Source organism: Mesoplodon bidens (genome assembly GCF_964165515.1).
Source record: "Mesoplodon bidens genome assembly, chromosome: 1".
NCBI lineage: Eukaryota > Metazoa > Chordata > Mammalia > Artiodactyla > Ziphiidae > Mesoplodon > Mesoplodon bidens.
This window is the reverse complement of record NC_138176.1, coordinates 137,307,843-137,328,665: the sequence shown is the minus strand read 5'-3', so window position 1 is coordinate 137,328,665 and position 20,823 is coordinate 137,307,843. Positions and strand designations below refer to the sequence as shown.

General features: G+C 42.2%; 1 protein-coding gene across 1 annotated transcript in view; it reads right to left on the bottom strand.

The window, feature by feature from the left end:
* Window positions 1-1,407: 1,407 nt before the first annotated feature.
* The window catches only part of KDR (kinase insert domain receptor), a 44,855-nt gene continuing 25,439 nt past the window's right edge, over window positions 1,408-20,823 (bottom strand). The window contains exons 19-30 of the mRNA XM_081227346.1: window positions 19,512-19,625; window positions 18,848-18,936; window positions 18,099-18,252; window positions 16,069-16,166; window positions 13,663-13,785; window positions 13,399-13,510; window positions 12,682-12,781; window positions 12,162-12,267; window positions 10,831-10,982; window positions 5,672-5,771; window positions 5,085-5,170; window positions 1,408-3,292 (exon numbers count right to left, since the gene is read on the bottom strand). Of these exons, the coding sequence (XP_081083472.1) occupies window positions 3,070-3,292; window positions 5,085-5,170; window positions 5,672-5,771; window positions 10,831-10,982; window positions 12,162-12,267; window positions 12,682-12,781; window positions 13,399-13,510; window positions 13,663-13,785; window positions 16,069-16,166; window positions 18,099-18,252; window positions 18,848-18,936; window positions 19,512-19,625 (1,457 nt within the window). The 3' untranslated portion in view covers window positions 1,408-3,069. The remainder of the gene's footprint in view (window positions 3,293-5,084; window positions 5,171-5,671; window positions 5,772-10,830; window positions 10,983-12,161; window positions 12,268-12,681; window positions 12,782-13,398; window positions 13,511-13,662; window positions 13,786-16,068; window positions 16,167-18,098; window positions 18,253-18,847; window positions 18,937-19,511; window positions 19,626-20,823) is intronic.

The window sequence follows — 20,823 nt, the reverse complement described above, 5'->3', positions numbered from 1 at the left end:
GAAGAGGGAGAAGAACAAAGCAAGTCAAGGGAGAGAATGAGAGAGGTCAGGAGCCAAGGGGAGACAGTGTGGTCTCACCTAAAACACACCAAATACCTTCAGTGAAAGCCTTGAAAATAAGACCGTGCAGGAAGCACTTTAAAAAGCTACAACGTTCTCTTCAATACAGGGGCAAATGAGGAGAGAGAAGGAGCTAAGAACAAGGGGCGTGGAAAGCAGAAAAGAGAAGAAGGAGAGGGCCAAACCTCACCTCCTAATTATTCTGCCTGAGGTGCTGAAAGCATTTCTTTATGAAGTGTGAAGTTTCAAATGAATCCAATTTCCTGGCATTGGAAACAGTGCCAGGGGCCGCTTATGAGAAACAAAATCTCTTTTTCCTAAAATAAAGAAAATTCTGTTTGTCTATGAGGTCTTGTCCATCTTGAATAACCTAGACTCTTCTGCCAATCATTTACTGGACAACACTGTAACAATGGGAAAGACAAGACCAGGCGTGACCTACAGTTTAACATCTGTCAGAAGACCCTACTCCACTAACTCTAGCCAATGGACCAATCTGTAAGTGCAGTGCCCAGGAACCACACACACCCGGAGCCACCCTCTTTTCCATCATAAAGTTGTGCAGAATGTCTCAGTGAGATGATAGGGTTTGAAAAATGGTACAGTGTGTATTTCCCCAAGCACAGGGGAAAAGAGGTATATTTAATAAACAATGCTGCCATGATGGACAGCCGCTTGAAGAAAACAAAGCCCGGTCCTTACCTCATTCCGTATACAAAAATAAATCCCAAATGGATTTAAATGTAATAAAAGAAAGAAGGCAATTTAGAATTTTGCATTATTTTAGAATTGGAAAGACCTTCCTCAATATGATTAAAAAACCTAGAAGACATTAAAAAATAGGCATATCTTTTGATTACACAAACGTTTCAAAATCTTGTATAAAAAAAATCCCACGAAGAAAGAGTAGGACCATACTTTGGTGCCAATGATCTTTGGATAATTCCACTCACTGAATTCAGGCAAAAGTAATCATTTAAAATGGCAATGTTGGATCTGAGGTTCTGACACTGCAAGGACAGAGTAAAGCATTATTGAAAACTATAGATATGTTCCATGCTTCCCTGCACTGCCAGGTCTGGCCACCTATCTCGGGATCTCTCGCCCCATAATTTTCATGGTTGGCTGTTGTAACAGGCATAGGGGTTACTAGCGAGCCACAAATACTGTTGGAGTATTTATCAGGTATCTCTCAGTCCATGTTTTAAGAATCTCAGAAGTGCTTGGAATTTAACAAGAGTGCATGTGTGTGTGAATTATTTGTGTAATGAAGAAGAGGAGGGGGAGAAGCATTTAAGCCAGAAATATTTACCCTCAAAACAGCTGTGATAGTATTATACCACTGTATTTTTTTTACTAAGAATACATTTATTGGTTTAAAAAGTATATAAACATTTAATGAAAATATCCTTCATAAGAAGATTAAGGGAACAAGTGAAAATAAAAAACAGCCATATGGAAATGATGTCTGATTCCCCCTCCTCCATTCTAGAAGTGAGGGAAATGATAGATACAGTGATGCAACCTTGCAAAGGGATTACTTCAAGTTTTTCACTTTTTTTTTAATAAAATGGCATCAATTGCTAAAAGCTTTATGACCTTTGTTATGCTACATAATACTGATACAAAATGTGATAGTACAAAGTTCATTATATATAATATAAGGTTTTAATATATTACATTTGTTTCTACATAAACGGACTATAAATATATGTGCCATAGCATGTTTTATAGTCATGGTTCCCAGCATTTCACACCATGGTACCAAACGAAAAATACATTTTCTTTTTTAAAAAGGAAAGAACAAGGGCAGAAACCAGTAGAAAGAGCTTTACATGTTAAAAGTCTAAGTAATACAACAGTTGTTATAACTTTGGCTACAAAGTAATTTTGAGATCTGGCTAATAATTACTCAGAGAGGGAACAAACCAAATCAGCTTTTACTAGGGTGTAGAGGCCAAATTACTAGAATACTGACTGGCTGGGAAGTCAGGAAAATACTGAAGGGAGGGGGAAGGCATGGAGAGGGGAGAAGGAACAAGAGAGTAGTATTCTTCCTGAAGCTTTGACACCACAGCTCGATACTGAATCTACTGCATTCGGGCTCAGACATATCGCATCAGGACAGACATGTCGGTATTCATCCAGAAGAAACCAGAAGCTGGTTTACACAGTCAGAAATCTTCGACGCGACAGAGAGGCTGGGTGTCCCTTCTTTGTGGTGTCCTGAATAAAGGATCAGCCTGGGAGACAAGGAGCCAGAGCTGCATCATTTCCTTCCTGGGGCTTGGCCAGGAGACACGTAAGAGTCCGGAAGGAGCTCTCATTAGGAGTCGGAAACAGCACAAGGAACTCTCATTTAGCCCAAATGGGAAGAACACGCAACCTTCTAAAACCAGTCACCTTGTATGAAGCCTTTACGTTTCCTAACAGACCCTATGTCCACCTCCACCGGAGCCAATGCAATGCATGTGCAGGCTCCAGTGCATCCTCAAAGCAAGCCAGCATCTTCCTTTCCATCAATCCAAGCCCCACACATAAGACTTGGCTCAGGACCCATCTCCTAAACAAAGCTTCTTAGATGGACTCAGCCCTAAAGGTCTTTCCCATCTTCAACACCTAAAGCACTTCCATTGCCTGGTTTATCTTCTAGTTTTACAGAGGTGTCAACTCCCCAGGTACTGCTACTTCTTGGAGGATGCAGCCATTTCTTGAAGTTCTTTTGCTGTAACTCCTGGGGTGACCCACACTAGGGGGCATCAGACATGCTCTTTAAATGAATTTTAAAAAGAATAAGGTCAACACCGGGAGAAGACACAAACACATTCTTGGGTCACAAGCATCTTCTCAGGAAATGCCTAGAGGACTGCCTCCCTGCAGTCGGAGGTCCTTGCTTTTGAAATGAAAATCAAATGTGGCTACTTTCTGGTGGTAGAAAGAACAACACTTGAAAATCTGAGCAGCACCTCTCATGTGATTTCCAGGACTGGGGGACGTGGGTGCCTTCTTTTAAACAGGAGGGGAGCTCGGTGTGATCCCAGTGTCAGGCTGGAGAATCTGAGCTGCACTGCCAGCTTGTGGTCCAATCTCTACCAGCTTTAAAAGTTCCGCCTCCTCGCTGGAGTACACAGTGGTGTCCGTGTCATCGGAGTGATACCCCGACTGGTAGCCGCTCGTCTGGTTTGAGCCTTCAGATGCCACAGACTCCTTGCTTTTGCTGGGCATCATTCCACTGCAGAAGAGATGGCAACCAAATGAGTCGGCAGAGAGAAGGGAGTTCTTTTGCATCTTATCCTAACCCCGTTCCCAACCCCATGTGGGCTGGCATCTTCCTGGAGACACCAGTCCCTCTCCCTCCCACTTGTTCATCAACATAGCAGCCTCACTCAGACAATGTCTATTTTCAGGTACTCGCGTGAATTTGGAGTTTCAGATAAGTCCTCTTATTCAGGTCCAAGTCTTTCAAGCCTGAGATGAGATAAAAGGCAGTTCTCCTGAGTTATGGGAAGGCTCCAACCAATGGAACCTTTGTATGGCCTTGCAGATTGACAAGTTTGTATACAAGGATAGGAGCCAAAGGGACTCTTTCAGGATGTGGAGCGAAACTGGGATGCTCTGAAAGATGCTCTCCACTAGTGCTTGCCCCACACTGTCAAGTAAGGGATAACAAGGCCTGTGGGTGCTGTTAATAAAGTTCTTGCACAACTTTAAACTTTAGTTAAGTCGAAGCGTGTGTGTGCAATCAAGCCAGACATGTCAAAAAGTGCTTTTTACTCATCAAAACCACATTCTTTGGAAGTTCGGAGGACCTGGATCACTCAGCAGCAACTAGGGAATGTTTTCAATGGCGTGGAATCGTGACAGACGGTAATCATGTCCAAGCTTAGAAAAAAAGCTTAAAAAGGCTTTCTGTAGCTTGGTGTAGGCTGTGTGGAGCTTAAGCCATTCTGAAGGGTGGGGTTTTTTCCCCCTTAGTAGGTGTTTTACCAAGCTATTCATGTTGAAAACTGCAAAAAAGGATTTTATTAACGCCGTGTTCATATATGGTTTAAAAGTTATTTCAAATGACTAGATATACATTTTTTCTTTCAATCCAACCTCAGTAAAATGAGCTTAGTGTCTCAGACAATGGCATGGTACCTATGCATTGCTGAACAAATATATTTGAATCAGTGAATAAAACATATGATTGACTCTCACAATCTCTCATCCTGGGACTACAGCAGACAATGAAATGGCACAATGGCACATTTTAATGGGTTTTTTCTTTGTTTGTTTGTTTTACATGAGCATCACTCGATACCAAGGGTGGTCCCATTTTATCCAACAGTTCGATTTTAAGTAGATCAAAGTCTTCTCTATTCTCACCTAGAGTGAACCTGCTAGCAAATAAATAACTACTCTGAATCCCAATATTCTTATAAATACAGAATCTTATTTATTTGTTAAGTTAAAAGCAGGTATATCTACTCAAAACAGCTACAGATTCCTACAGAATCACATGGAAGAAATATTCAAAACCAAATTCAGCATTTTTCCCACAATTAAGTACTCAATAATTCAGCCAAAAATATTTAAGTATCTAAGCAAATAGATAATGGCTTCTTTATACATTATATTTCATAAAGACAGGTGTGCCTGTTTCTGTTCAAGTTTGAAAATTCTTCAGAGTAGAGTGCACAAAGGTTTTAACTATCTCAATAGTTTTAAGGATTATATCCAATGACCTCTTTTTTACTTAGCCAGTACCACACAAACCACTGACCATAGTAAATATGCTCAAAAATTCCCTAGAATTCATAAATTCTCATGAAAACTGACCAAATCCTCTTATTTCAGATTCTTTTTTAGACTTGCCAGGTAATTAGTTTGATTTGTTTCCATTCTTTATTAGTTAGGTTGATGCATATTTGCCCAACCAACAAAGACACAAAAAGGGAAAACTCTGCACCTACACTCAAAGTCCTAAGTTTCTTCCGAAAATTCCTGTTGAAATTTGTCCTTCTATTTTGGCTGAGCCTTACCTAAAAGATGGGGCTAATTTGGTTCTGTCTTCCAAGGTTTTCAGCTCTTCGGATGCAAGAACCATACCACTGTCCGTCTGGTTGTCCTTTTTAAGAAACAATGAGATGGCACAGTTGATTGTGTACACTGAACAATTACTTAATTAAACTGATTTCCTAACCCATCTATCAGACAACATTCCCATGTTCTGCAGAGGCAGGTAAAGGTATCATAGCCAGAAACCATGCAGGCTACAAAAGGAAGTAACTGCTTCCAAGAAACAGACACAGGCCTGGAAGAAGAGAGAAATTTAGGAAGAAGAAGCCGAGGAGACCCGTTTCTATCCCTCTTTCACAATGATGCTATATACACTTGAGTGGAATTGGGCATGAAGCTGGATTGTCTTGAACCTTAGACCAGGGGCTTTGCTTATGGAAAAACCAAGGGGGCCCAATAAGTTCCATTGCTGTAATGACCCCATCACACATACCCTCAAGAACAGCCTTATAATGGGGCTCCAAGTCTCTAATGCTTAGGTTAATATTTATCTAGCTAATGTTTCATCTTTGGTATTATTTCTAAGACTATTTTTAAAAGATGTGCTTACATCTGGGATTACTTTTACTTCTGGTTCTTCCAACGGGATATCTTCAAATGTTTTTACACTGACAGGCCGGCTCTTTCGCTTACTGTTCTGCAGATACTGACTGCAAAAGAACAAATATTTATATTTTAGTGGTGGTATATTTGGCTGCAGATTCCACAAGTGATACCTAAGCTCATTATCTTTCAACCACAAGTTTAATAGCAACCTTCAAAACATCCTTTGGAAAAAGAAAAACAAAACAAAAATCTTTCTCTGCTAGCACACACTGAAGGCTTAATTTCCTGTGAAAGTCCATTTAAAAGTATAATATAACTGAGGGGCATAGATGAGCCCCTTTTCCTTTGAATCGTACTTCTGAGGTCCAGGGCTGGACTGAAGACAACAACAGCAGACTCGGTGGTCAGCTGCCTTCTGCTTGGCTTCCTGATTGCCTGTGATTCCTCCACTGAGCTCTCAGCATATTACTGAGTGTTTCACATCTTTCTGGCCATCTCCTAGGCAAGTTTTCTAGACAATGCCCACAGAACAACCAGTCAATGAAAGATGGGCAGAGGAAACACCTGCAGATCTCACTGAATCTCACCTGGCTCCAGTAAAGGATGCTGAACCCAGCAAGGTCTGGAGACAACCTTCTTCTACATGTAGTAGAGGCGTAATGGGTACAGGGGCAGGTGGGCTGAATCTCCTATTGTTAGCCCACAGAGTTGGGGGTGTAGTTCGAGAGTCACAAGGTATTCTGTCTATTTCAAAGTCTACCACGAACTACACAGACTTGGGAAAGTCACAGATATATTTCTGTGCCCCTATTGCTCTATCTTTAAAATGTACTGGCAAGAGCTTTCCTTTCCTCACTCACAAAGATACCTGGAGGATGAAAGAGGTGATCATTGGTGGTTGATAAGGGGGTCTTAGAAAGAATGATGCACCATCAACCAAAACTTGTTTTCCTCCTTTGAATTCCAAAGGGTACACGTTTCTTTCAGGAGTCCAAAGGATAGGACTTGTCACATCACCTGTTCCCTTAGGGTGTTCCTTCCCTACTACGTGACTTTGGGTGAGTCTGATTTTCTGTTAAAATCAGCCCAAGTGGAGAGAAGGAAAGTCCTTTTCATGGGAAGGGACAGCAAATTGACTCTTCACTCTTATCCCAGCATACTTCCCACTTTAGACGGCCTTCTGGATATATTATATATTCCGTGTGTTTTCTGTGATCAAGTGAAGAGAGGACTCATTTGGGCAAAAAAGGATAATGGAAACTAAATCTCCCTCCCCTGCCCCAGGAGGCTGGTTCCTTCTCTTACAAAGAAGAGAGAATGGGGTTCACCAATGACATCCTCACTCAGGAAACTCCACAGGAAAGAGGACATGACGTAAAGGAGAGAGAACAGCCTACTTCTCCTAAGTCCAGTCCCTAAAAGTGGTGGTTACCAAAAATTACTGGTACCTTAGTCATTCATTCATTCATTCATTCATTCACTCATTCAGGAATCCTTTATTGAGACTCTCCCACATGCCAGGCACTGTGCTAAATGCTCCTCAACCGCTGTCTCATGGCATCTCCACAAATGGTACCTCTCTAGGTGGGTATCATTATCCCAACTTCAGATGAGGAACTAAGACACAGACAGGTTAAGGAACTTGTCCAAAATCACATAACTGGAATATCTGGATTATTATCTTGAGGGTAATGAGCAGTCACTGAAGGATTTTAAGCATGAGATTGACAAAGTCAGATACGCCCTTTAGAAAGATGACTCTGGGTTGAGGAGGGTAAGACCAGAGGCCATGAGGCCAATCGGGAGCCTGTTCCAACTATCTAGGAGAAAGAAGAGCAGCCTGACTAAAGAAAGGTGATGCCCACATGGTCTGTGGACAGATTCCAGAGGTATTTGGGCTGTAATGCAGCTGCCTTAGAAAGGCTAGCTCCTTGACTGCTGAGCCCAATAATAATAAACATTGCTCGGCCCTTCACAGTTGACAAGGCATTTCCATGGACATCATCGCATCTGCTCTTCACAAAACTACAAAATAGGTTTTCATTATTTCCTATTTGGAAATGAGGAAGCTAAGGCTTAGGGAGGAAAGAGCTGGAACTAGGGCTCAAACTTAGGTTTCTAGAGCCCATGCAGGGTTGTTTTTGTTTGTTTTTACCTTATTCCACATTGACGTTCTTGGAAAAGCATTAGGAAGGAGAAGGAAGAAGAGAAAAGTGAAGTAAAAGATTGTCCAAGTCTTTACTGAGCACCTAGTATGTGCACAGCCCTGCTCTCTCCCATGTGTGCACCGACCATGCAGTGGGGCGGGGGTGGGGGGCGGGGGAGGGGGGATAGGGAGGGTGGGAGGGAGGGAGACGCAAGAGGGAGGGGATACGGGGATATATGTACATGTATAGCTGATTCACTTTGTTATACAGCAGAAAGGAACACACCACTGTAAAGCAATTATACTCCAATAAAGATGTTAAAAAAAAAAAAGATAGACAAAAGGTGCAGAAAGGACAGTTTCATTTCAAGCAGTTTAATATCAGAGCCAAATTCAGGAATATCTAGCCAGCAGGCTGTCCCAGGCATCAATCTACAAGGAGCATTTAAATCATCGCTAGTAATTAACGAAAATGAAAAAAAAAAAAAAAAAAGGTGTGTGCCAGAACCTTTCTCTGGGAGAGGATTGAAAAGAAATCTTTGATAAGCTGCTTGGAGTGGGAGACGAAACTCCCAGGGGAATTGGTGGAGCAACTGCAGATGGTCTCCAAACTGTCCTCCAAGAACGATGAGTCCAATTAAGATGTGTTTTCTTGCAGGAAGCGTGCAAACTTGGGGCCAGAGCTGATCCACAGGGGAAATTAGAGACAAACCTAAGTCTAGACACTAGTGGTCCTTCCTCCTCACCCTTCCCCCACATATCTCTCAGCCTCTTCTCTAAATAAATGCTGAACAAATATTTTAAAAATAGTTTAAAGGGGCAAAAAATCAGGAGGTTGCCTCCCACAGGGATGTCTCTGTGCAGCTCTATTTATAATGCAATGAAATTGAAAATTATGAGGAAGCAAGTGAGAAAGACTCCTTGGCTCTTCTCCTTGACTGGCAACGTGGAAGATAAGAGCACAAGTCCCTTGAGAGGCACCCCAGCCTCATTTCCTCTTCCCCAGGGAAGCAGAACACAAGAGAGCATCCAAGTGCAATGTGCTGTGTGCAGATGCCTCGATTCTGCCTTTCCTCGATTCTGCATTTCCCAGACAATTAAAATGTGATCGCGGTGCCTTATTTTTAGTAAAGGCAAAAAGGTGGAGGGGGTCGAGTGGGGATGCAGACAAAAGATTCCAATTTCCATTTTAGTTTTCAAATTACAGCTGGATAAAAGAGAAACTGGACTGGAAAGACCAATTCAAAAATCAGACAGAAAATAGGAGCCAGGCCTGTATTGGGAGTGTGGTGTCGCATTTGTCCACGCCTCTGGGGATACATGTTGGCAGCCCTGTTTCAGATCCAGCATCTCATTTGGCACTTCCATTACACATACGTGACTTCATCGACTCTTGGCACCACACGCAAAGTGCCTGAGTAAGCCAAGAGGCTGCCAGCTTGGGTCCTCACCCCGCCTGATCACGGAAAAACCCAAGGAACACCAGCTCACCATCAAATGGCTTTCTGATAACACAGAAGGCAACAGTGTTTCAGGAATAATTACCACACCAGAAGGCCAGCTGAACTTGAAGGAGGACCTTTTAAACGTTGGGGTGGAACTATAGGTTTTCATTTCATTCCTCTTTCTCTTTGAGGCTCCCTCCTTGGTATGGGAGAAAACAGCCCTGAGTTAGATATCAGAGGGACTGGATTCATCCCAGGGATGTGATTTTAAGCAGCTCACTTAATTGCTATCATTTATTGAGCGCTCTCTAGGTGCCGGGCACTTAGAAACTCATTATACCATGTAATTCTCAAAGTCATCATTTTTGTACAACACCAGTGTCCTTGCCTGGGTCACGGTGAAAATTTGCCCCAGGTCACAGCTGCGAAGAGCAGACTTGGGAATCCAACCCAGTTCCATTGACTCTAAAATCTGGATCTTTAACTACAATATTGTATTCTCCCCAGGTAACTGCTCTGACACTCACGTTCGACATCTACATCAAAAGATAATAGTATCTACCTTGCCTAACTTTGGCAAAATCTGGTAAGAAAAAGTTCTTTGAAAAATGCTGAAAGTTCTTGACACAAATGGAATGGACACCTTACGGGTTGACTTCTTCCCACTCTGAGCTTTCTTCTCTCCCACAGCAGCGTTCCTGCTGCCCTCCCTGTGCGAGTCCACGGGGCAAAATGTCCTGCGTGACTCCCCACCTGCCATCTGGCAACCCGGCCAAAGGCTAGCACTTCATGGCTCCCCCTGCAGCCACAGCACACCCAAGGGGGCAGGCTGGGCTCATGCTGCCAGGGGTCTGGTTACAGGAGGAAAACACCCAAAACAAAGCAAAGTGAAGTAAGTAGTCCCAGGCTTAGTAAAAGGCAATTTTAACCTCATATTGTAGAAACCATACCAACTCTTTCCTTATGCACAGGTGCTGGGAGAGAATAAAAAGAAAGCTGCCTTTACGACCCCTCTACAAATCAGGAAAATACGGCAGTGCATGTGTTTTAAATAAGCCCAGAAGTCCCATTATGCAAATAAAATGCTGAAAATCAGACTTGGGATGGGCTTCTGAAGCTGTGCTGCCCCGTCTAACTCAGGAGGCATCCCTATGGCACACTGTATCCCAGCCAGAGAGGCAAAGGTCTGTTTTCATAAATGCATAGAACTCTTCCTTCCTGAATCTTTCCTAAGCCATTTAATTCACATTAATAAAAGAGTACATGGGGATAATTTAAATACAGATGTCTTTGTAAAATTGGTCTCTTCTTCTGGAGATTAACAAACTGTGGCATTCCAGCTATTTGCAGCTGCAGGGCTTAGAATTCTGAAATGAAGAGCTTAGGCAGCAATGTGGACCACAGATGGAAAGAGACTCACCTACCCAGGCCCTCTTCAAGGAGGACCTCTCAGGGCAAAGGGTGAATGTGTAAGTGAAATGCAGCAACTTTATACGATGTCCTTCCTCCATCCCCTTCCCCAAGATGACCTTGAAGCTCCCTCCCCCAGGGGATGTTGACCTTAGGCCGTACCTGATTCCTGCTGTGTTGTCATAATGGAATTTGGGGTCACACACTTCCTCTTCCTCCATACAGGAAACAGGTGAGGTAGGCAGAGAGAGTCCTGAATCCTCTTCCATGCTCAAAGTCTCTGATATGGGAAGAACAATGTAGTCTTTGCCATCCTGAAACAATAAACACAGAGTGCTATTGTTATGGCTTCAGTCCTTCAAGAGCCTTTCTATGAAAAACAAAGGCCATTGGGGCTTCTTGTTTATGGGGAATGTGGCTTTCATATCTGAATGTAAAACTTTAAGACAACTTTAAAAATGGCTTGTCAAAAACAAAAGGGCACTCAAAAGCGATGTGTAGATGAAAGTATATTAAAGGATCTAACAAAAAACAAGATGAGTAAGGGGACCACAGAGCACTACGGCTACAATGAAGACGAAACGGGTTGTGGTTACAGATGGAACAACAGAACAGGCAGAGCTCCACAGAGCTGAGAAATCGTTTCTTCCCATAGTCCTATCTACACCAGCTGGGTCCTTTAAAGGGCATGTCATCCAATTTTAGCATCTACGCTTCAAGGCAATGGAAAAACTGATGACAGTCTAAAGAAAAGCAGTAAATGTTCAGGAAAATGGGTCTACTGAGAAAAGGTTGCAGAACTTAACATTATTTCATCAAGAGAAAGAAATAAAGGGCAATTTGATACAGAAATAAGGGGCAATTTGATACCTCTAAATGTTTGGAAGGTTTATTGATAAAAATAGATTTGACCCATTGTCCCCCACCTGTTCAAAAGAAAAGCAGGAGGAAATTGACTTCCATTCACTGTAGTAAGAGGCGTTGACTGGAGATTAAGTAACTTTCTAACAGTAAAGGCTACAAGTCTAAAATCCTCCAGTGGAAGTTATGAGGGCCTGGAATTTTACAGAGGGAAAAAATACATCAATTTTGCAGGGTTCAGATGTGTTTTTGCTTGAAAAATGTATTTAAAATTCCTTGAAATTCTGTCCACTGTTGATATTCACTTGATCAACTAGGTTTTGTGTTTTTTGTTTTTTAGTTTTGTTTGTTGCTTGTTTGCTCTTTTACTTTATAAGAGCCTCTGAAGACACCACAATATACATCAGTAAAAATAAAAGTGATCAGCTCCCAGGTTATGAATTAGGATCTCATCTGTCAAAAGGTAATTATGACTTTTAGAAAAGCATTACTGCTCAGATCTGGAAGAATATGGCTCCTTGGATTCAGTGGCTGAGAGGACAGTCTGGTGGCCATGAGAAGGTCTAGGCAGCAGATGAGCCCTGGACACCTAAGTACTCTCTGTAGAAGCTTCTTGGATGGAGGTCACAAACCTGCTGAGCATTAGCTTGTAACAGATTTCCCAAATGTTCCACCAGCTCTGAAAACGTGGGTCTCTGATTGGGCTCCCCATGCCAGCAGTCAAGCATGGTCTGGTACCTAGAGAAGCAAAACACTGAAGTCATTAATCGCCTCTTTCCTCCTGATCTGATGCTGACAATAAGCACTTGAATGAGTAAATATTTACAAAGAGTCCACCATGAGCCAGGATGCTAAAGAGGGACACGGAACTACGTAAAACACGGAACCCTACACTTGGAGCATCAAGTGTGTATAGAAAAGGAAACATCATAAGTCAACATCTAGTGAAAGCTGACTGGTTGGTATAGACAAAGTGCTGTCATTTCCAGAAGGACGACTCTGTGCTTAAGATTATCAAGGAAGACCTCAAGGGAGAAGTAAGACACAGACTGGGCCATGAAGGAGGTACATATAATGGAAAGTCTTCTCGGCAGGGAGAATTCTTGTGAGCAAAGAAGGAGGATAGAAAAACACTTGTAAAGTCTTTCTTACATTTCGGGTGTGGTATAATCAGGAGCTCTCATTCTAGTTCCTTCTTTCAATCTCCTACAAAATTCCTCATCAATCTTTACTCCAGGATATGGAGAAGCACCTAGAATAAAACAGGAATGGGGCATTGTTTTTTTTTTAACATCTTTATTGGAGTAAAATTGCTTTACAATGGTGTGTTAGTTTCTGCTGTATAACAAAGTGAATCAGCTGTACATACACATATATCCCCATAACTCTTCCCTCTTGCGTCTCCCTCCCTCCCACCCTCCCTATCCCACCCCTCTAGGTGGTCACAAAGTACTGAGCTGATCTCCCTGTGCTATGCGGCTGCTTCCCACTAGCTATCTATTTTACGTTTGGTAGTGTATATATGTCCATGCCACTCTCTCACTTCGTCCCAGCTTACCCTTCCCCCTCCCCGTGTCCTCAAGTCCACTCTACGTCAGCGTCTTTATTCCTGTCCTGAGGAATGGTGCCTTATTGATTTGACTTTCTCTTGCAGAAAGCCCAGAGCCTGATTCTTCAACACCTTCTTCACATATATATCTTTTGTTCCTTTCTTTCTTTCTTTGCTTTTTTAGGTTTTACAACCCAAAGCTTCCAAGTAAGTTTCGTCCGATAAAGGTGGAATACAGGAGAGGGAAAGGCGCACTGGGGTCAATGACTTTTATCATTTTATTTGGAGTATGGATGGAGGGACAAAGAGAAGGGACTTACCTAAGGAAAATATTTCCCAGAGCAGGACACCAAAAGACCACACGTCACTCTGAATTGTGTACACTCTGTCAAAAATTGTTTCCGGGGCCATCCATTTCAAAGGGAGGCGAGCCTACAGGGGTAGAAGACAAGGAATGAGAACCCAACTTATCAAATATCTGAAGGAAAAGCTTCCATTGTCCCTGGACACAGGTCCTGAGGCTTGCTGAGAGGAGTTTGAATTCTGCAACTTAACAGATCACTGGGTGCATCTCTGAAACTTACATCTCCTTTTCTGACATAATCTGGGTCTTTATAAATATCCCGGGCCAAGCCAAAGTCACAGATTTTAACCACATTCTTCTCCGACAAGAGGATGTTTCTCGCTGCCAGGTCCCTGTGGATACACTGCAAAAAGAATCGTGTGCATTAGGACTCAACATAACTGATCTCTTCCACATCTGTTGTGACCTCATGCTTTAAAAAAAAGAAAAAAAAAAAAAAACCCACATCAGAAAACCAACTGATTAACAAGCACTGGGTTAAACATCTTTTATCAACTCTTCCGGAAAAAAGTCTGTAAGTTTCATTGAGACACACATCTGCTTATTCCATAAACAGCCCCAGACTCTGGAATTAAATAGTTATGTTATAGCATGCTGATGGAGTCATAAATAGACTTCTCTTGGACACAATTAAGAATGTGTTTCTGGTCACATCCACACATCCCTTTTGCCTGGTACCATATACGGTTAAAACATGTTATTCTAAGGAGGCCCTAGAATGGGGTTTATTTTGAATGAATGCACGGAAATCAGAAACAAGGGGCTCTCCTTGGTTTGGTGCCCTTTGTTGGTTTCTCTATTCCATACGTAACCGAAGCTGGACAAGCTCTGAGAAACAATTCCCAGTGGGGCTCACCCTGTTTTCAAAGCGCTGGCTTATCGTGGAGGTCTATGAAAGCACTCTCAGCCTCTCACTAGTCAAGGGGATTCTCTGGTACACGAAAAAGGAAAAGCGAATTCTCCTTGGCTTTCCTTCTATTCTTTTCTGTTCCTCAGTTTCTCTCTTCTCTGTATCCCCCTACCTTCATGTAACTTCCTACCCTAAGCAGCTTTATCTCCACCTGATAGATTTATAAGAGAACAAGAGTCTCGGGGAACATTTAGAAATGAATGAAAGGCTTAGATGGGAATTCTTATGTCAGTGGAGGAGTGATGTGTGAGCCAGGCATTACGGACCCCTTACACCTCACATCCGTAAAGCACTTTCCTCTGAACGAGGCACAAGGATGTATTGTACGACACAGGGAATATAGCCAATATTTTGTAATAACTGCAAATGGAGTGTAACCTTTAAAAATTCTATTAAAAAAATTTTTTTTTAAAAAGCACATTGTCTGGCGTGATTGATCAAGACAGGAGACTGCAAAAAACACAGTCCTTCCTACTTTGCCCCGAACCGAAGAGCTTCCTTTTTTAAGCAACCAGGTGGTATTCAAGAAATTCAGCTGGTAGATGCAAGGGAAGTAAAAGGATCCCCCTCCACCCCTCATTCCCTTCCCCATCAAAGGAACCCTGACTAAATGGCAGGCTCTGGCCTTTAAAAGTTAATAAAATAAAATCAGAATCTTCAAGAAGGGCAAAGGGCCTTTCTCTTTGGAAAAATCCTCTAAGATCTCACTTCTCTCCCTTCCCCTTGGAAGAGAGAAGACAAGAGCTCTTGAGCAGAAACCTCGGAGATCCTGAGGCTCTGAAAGTGGTGACAAGCTTTAAACTCCAGAAAAAGACATGGGTGAGGGATTTTACTCTAATTTAGGAAAAAAACACAAAGTAAAAACTTTAAGTCTTTCTCCCACAGGTAGGCTGCAGCAACTGCATTCTGTCAACTGATAATTCTTCCTGATACTTAATCTGAATTTTTCTTGTTTAATGTAAAACCATCCATTTTATCCTTTCCGAGCGGTGCCTCCACAGTGTTTACAACCTTTGGAATGTTTGTAACTTGTCACGTACCCACCTCAGCCTTTGTTTGGCCTACTTTTCTAATTTTAGCTCTTTCAATCGCTCTCATCTAAAGCCTGTCCTTCCTGGTTTCTAATTATGCTACTACCAGATACCTTTGATGGATGGTGATGAATATCAAAGAAATGAAAAACAGACTTGTGCCAAGATATCTGCAAGGCTCAGCCCCTCACCTCTTCTAGGCCATTACTCAAATGCACATTCCCCTAAAGCCTTCCGTGTCCCCTTGGTTTAAAATCAATGTACACAAACACAGAGGCATATGTCTACAGGAACATAATGCTCCTGTATACTATATAATTCTTTCCTGTTGATTTTTCTCCACAGTACTTACTCCCATCTAGCCTACCAGTCATTTTACTTGTTTATATTGTTTGTTCCACCCACTAGAACATAATCTCCATGAAGGTGGAGAGTTTTGCCTATTTGCTCACACAGTGTCCTTAGCGCTCAGAAGACTGCCTGCATTTAGTAGGTATTTATCACATGAATTAATTTCATGAACTCCTAATACCACTTTAATGAGCAGAAATGGGGCCTCCCCAGTAGAGCTCTCTTAACAGTGCTCCAGCAGTGGTGAATGAATTACAGTCCCAAACAAACACCAATGGCTGGCACTGGACACCTCATTTGCAAATCTGTGATGTGAAGAGATACTTTGTCTCACCTTCCGTGATGCCAAAAACTCCATGCCCTTAGCCACTTGGAAGCTGTAACAGATGAGATGCTCCAGGGTCAGGAAGTTCTTGTACACATCTTCAGAAACTGTCAGAAGATGCAGGAGGACAGAGATTGGTATTTCGTCCAGAAACTGTTTGTAAGTTTGATAGAGCAATCTTCATTTTAAAAATTGGGAGTTAAATTTCAGGAAATAGAAGCAGACAGAAAATGCTTCTATCTTCTGTAAGTATGCTGAATCCTGGTATATTATTAGCCTTCATCATATCCCTTAGCAAACATATTGGTTTTTCCATTTTAGCCAAATTGGACGAACAAGTCCAGGAGGCAAAATGGAGGAAAAACTGGCATAGATAACAGGGGGGGGTAAAAGCAGGCTTTTACAAATTTGCTGTTTAAAGTGTTGTGTTTTTTTCATATACCCAGAGGGATAAACAATCGTTTTCATATCAAGAACTCTAAAAATAAAACAACAATATCCAGGGTCATTGAATCTTTTCTCTCCAGGCTTTGTCCTGGGACAAAGGCCAAAGGTCAAACCATAATCTACAATGGCTAACTAAAAATACCAGAAATATATTTACTTCTCTCACTTTTAAACTGAGAAAGGGCTGTAAACACATTAAATCTGGCCTGTGAGGATGCTTTTTTCCTTCAAGGATATGAATGAGAGAAGACAGGAACATCAAGAGAAAGATGAATTTACGTAAATTTGTGGTATTTACTTCCGGGCAACTAGTACAAAGAAATACTAAGACATTAATGAGCGTTTCAACATGATCTCTTAACTTCAGTCAGATAAGATAAGACATGGCTTCTTTCCTGAAGACAAATACCAGAGCAAATGAAAACTCAGTTGTAATAATAACCTTGTAAGTATTAAAAAGACTACAAAACTTTTTCTCAGTGACTTTCTATGTTCAGGGCTGGAGGGCTCTCCATGAATAATTAGTGAAACTCTTTCATTTTCCAGATGAAGAAATGGAGGCAAAATTCTGGGCCAATGCCCCCTCTACTCCGACCAACTCCCACAAGCCCTTGGGTTTCCAGCTCTCTGGCCACCATTTTGTGAGAGAGAGGACAGGGCAGAAGTGGCTCCACTCAGTGTGCACCCAGTTATGTGAGGCCCAGGCAACCTCCCCATGCTTTTCTAGACCAAGTTCTAGCCTCACACTGCCTGCTTGGCTTCTATGGGAAAGAAGTCAGTTTTAAGTTCTCTCTGTGGCCTCATGTCAAAGGGAAAAGAAGCAGGTTTCTTCCACTGTTTCATGATTTAATTCTTCTAAGCTCATGCCTCAAGAAGACCCAAATGTCAGGAAGCCCCATCTCTACCTCCACGGAGCTGTCTCTGCTCCTTCTGAGGGAAGCAGATATACAGTGTATCCTGAAGCTGGAAGAGGTCCTGAAACTTAGGCTGGGAACACAGCTCCATTCATAAAGAGCACTAAAATATCATTGGAAGCATAAGTGGATAAAGAAAAGTGTATTGACCAAGACTCTTCTGACGAAATATGGAAGACTTGATAAGCCACTTGGGGTAGAAACAACACATGCCTATACTGCCTTGGAGAAGGTTGGGTATGATTAACTGAAGGACTGCTGTTGTGCTGGTGAAACCGACAAGGTGGGACTGAACTGCTGTGGACAATGGGGGCGCTGATCAAACACCAGAGAGCCTCCTTTGCCCATCCGGAAGATGGCGCCGAGCCTCTCCTGCTGACAAATGTTGAACCAAGACTTGAAGAGCATTGGTTCGACGGTTGCCAACTGCTTAGCCCTCCTGGGGGACCGAGATTTCTCAGGCTAGCCATTCTGCCTCACCACGTAGCCTGCTGCTCATTTAGACCTTCCGCCCCTCACTTTTGGGGAGACTGAATGAAAGCCTCCTAGAAATTTAGGTCTCTTTCAAATATTAGGTAATACTGGACTTTTCCAGGACAAAATTCATTGTAACACCCTGTCACCCTGTCTGTTCCTACAAGAGCATGCATTCGGTGCAGAGGAAGCAAAGGCAGGTACCTTCCTCTTCCTCCACATCACTGAGGGATTTCTCCTCAACAAATCCGGAGCTGGCTGAGCTCTGGCTACTGGTGATGCTGTCCAAGCGGCGTTTAGGATCCACGGTGATTTCCCCAACGTATTCTTTCCCTTGCCGGAATCGTGCCCCTTTAGTCTATAAAGGAACAGATGAACAAACTCCTTGAACACCAGAAACTCTCTCCAATGTAGTTAAACTATAGAAACAATTGTACTATTAAAAGAAGATGAGAGACATCAGTTTCAGGATCATGGAATCTCTGGGCTGAAATTTTGGGCAAGTGTTCTACATAATATATTTTCTTCCATAGAGCCTGTCTCTTTTCTAGCTTAGAGATAAGGGCCTTGTTACAAGTTTCACTCAGACACACTTCCAACATTAGGGCACTTTTGACACTGGGATTGACACTCTATAGGGCCACATATGGCCAGGGCAGAGAGAGAATAATCCAGAGCTGTCCTTCCACCTGTCATTCCTTACCCTTAATCACACCCACCTTCCCCTCCTTGGCATCATCTATAATGGGTCAGTAGATCAGAGTCACAAAAATAAAACATGAGAAGTATGTGTCCTCCAGAAGGTAAAAGAGGAAGTTACAACAGCCAAGAGGTAACATGAAAAGATTCCTCACAATTTCTTTGCAGAATTTTACCAAAAAACGTAACCTGTACCACTTTGAGTTTTTCTCCATTTTACAATGTGACCACAGTTGAGTTAGGAAATGACATACCTTGTAGGGGACAAACTCATTTCTCTTGCTCCTTAAGTAAGTTGACAGGTTTCCAAACTTGCAGAATTCCACAATCACCATGAGTGGCCCTGCAGACAGCACAGCATACCAGGAAGAGAAAATGTATTTGTATTTTCACTCATTTCTCACCAAGTGTTTAAGATATCGAAGAGCTAGAAAATATCACAGAAGAGGCTACACCCTTTCACTGGAAACAGGATCATAGAAATCAGCTGGCTGCAATTCCCTTATATTGTAACTTTTCTTTTTCCAAAAGGCAATTCCACAGAAGATGAACCAAAATTTCAGAAGAAAATCCACCCACTTGCTTTTCAACACAATCACCTGAGATGACACCATTTTAGAGGGGACTACTCTTAAAGTCCTTTGCTTTCAAATTTGGAGGGAAGTTTACTCTTCTCCTCTGAACACCTATTACATAAGTAGCAAACTGTCTTATAATGATGTAGTATTTTTTAATTCACGTTCTAGAATAATTTACAGTGCCCATTAAACCTCCATGAAATATATTTATATAGGGGAATCTGCCAAAGTTTCCTAAGTTAAGGAAACCAAGGCCATGGGAGTTGGGTGGTTTCCCTCAAATACCAGCAGAAAAGTATATGCCAAAATCCCACAGCCAGAGCCATCTATAGACACTCACCCCCTGGCTTGGTACAGGCACCAAGAAGATTGACCACGTTGAGATGGTGGCCAATATGAATGAGGATCTTGAGTTCAGACATGAGGGCTCGGTGTTCGCTGTGAGTTGCTCCTTCTACAAATACAAACAAAGAGGGAAATCGTACATGAGGCATTACCTTAGGAGGATTAATGCCGCACTGTGTGCATCTGTGCAACTTTCCCTCCAGGGATAATACAACTGTAACCCAATTGACAGGCTAGCTGCATTAAAAGATAAACATAAATTATATTTTATAATTCTAAATCAAATTCTTTAAGTGCACCCAGAATGTTTGATATTTGAAGGAAGCCATTGTGAGGTCTTTTGCAAAGTGGAGAATACATCTGCAAATGAAATCATGCCCAGATTTTCTCCTTTTACAAAACTGGATTTTCACATATCAGATTTACTATGCTTCTTAGGGCCTGATTATTTCAGTGCTTCCTCGTAAGGAAGCAACATCACGTATTGCTCATGCGTTAGGGGCCATGCTGGAGTTCCCACCAATCTGTGCCGAGCAGGAAACTTAACAAGGGTCAGCTGGCAAAGCCAGTTGGCACACGAGGCCGATGAGGCTAAGACTGTGAGTTTGATCCTGTACAGACTGGTACACTTCCCTCTAATTCACAGACGTGGTCCACACCTCAGGCCCTGATGAGCCACCTCAAAATTACATACTCCTCTGCCACAAGGGAGAAAAGGCAAAAGGAGAGAGATGCCTTCAAAATGCACAAGACCTATTGGCGAAGGGTCAGTAGCACTGTCTCCATCAATGAAAGCACATCAGAATTCTAGCAAAGAGCTTTATACGCATCACCCCCCCCCCAAATTAAAATGGCAAGACCAGATTTCCATTACGATTAGGCTTAACAATTGTTTATGAAACTTTTAATTTTAAAAATGTCCCCCTTAATCCTTTTTTTCCCAGCACAACCATTCTTATTTTGCATATTGTCTTTTATATGTGAAAATCTTTTACATATTCCAATTCTAGGGAACATGCTGATTTTTGCATGCTGCTATTTTTACTCATTACATCAAATTTCTTTTTCCGTTTCTTGATGGTCTGTAATTATCTTACTAATGCACTATAGTACACTAAGAAAACAGTTTTGATGTAACCAAGGTATTTTTTTCCTATAGCCAGACTACTAAATATAGTTGTACAAGCTGTGATCTGTGCCAGGGCTCCCAGGCAAGGTGGGGCGGTAGGGGAGCTCAGATCCATCCCAACTTTGCCTGCCAGGCTGTGGACCCTGGCATGAGTCTATAAAAGAGGAAATTTTTATCT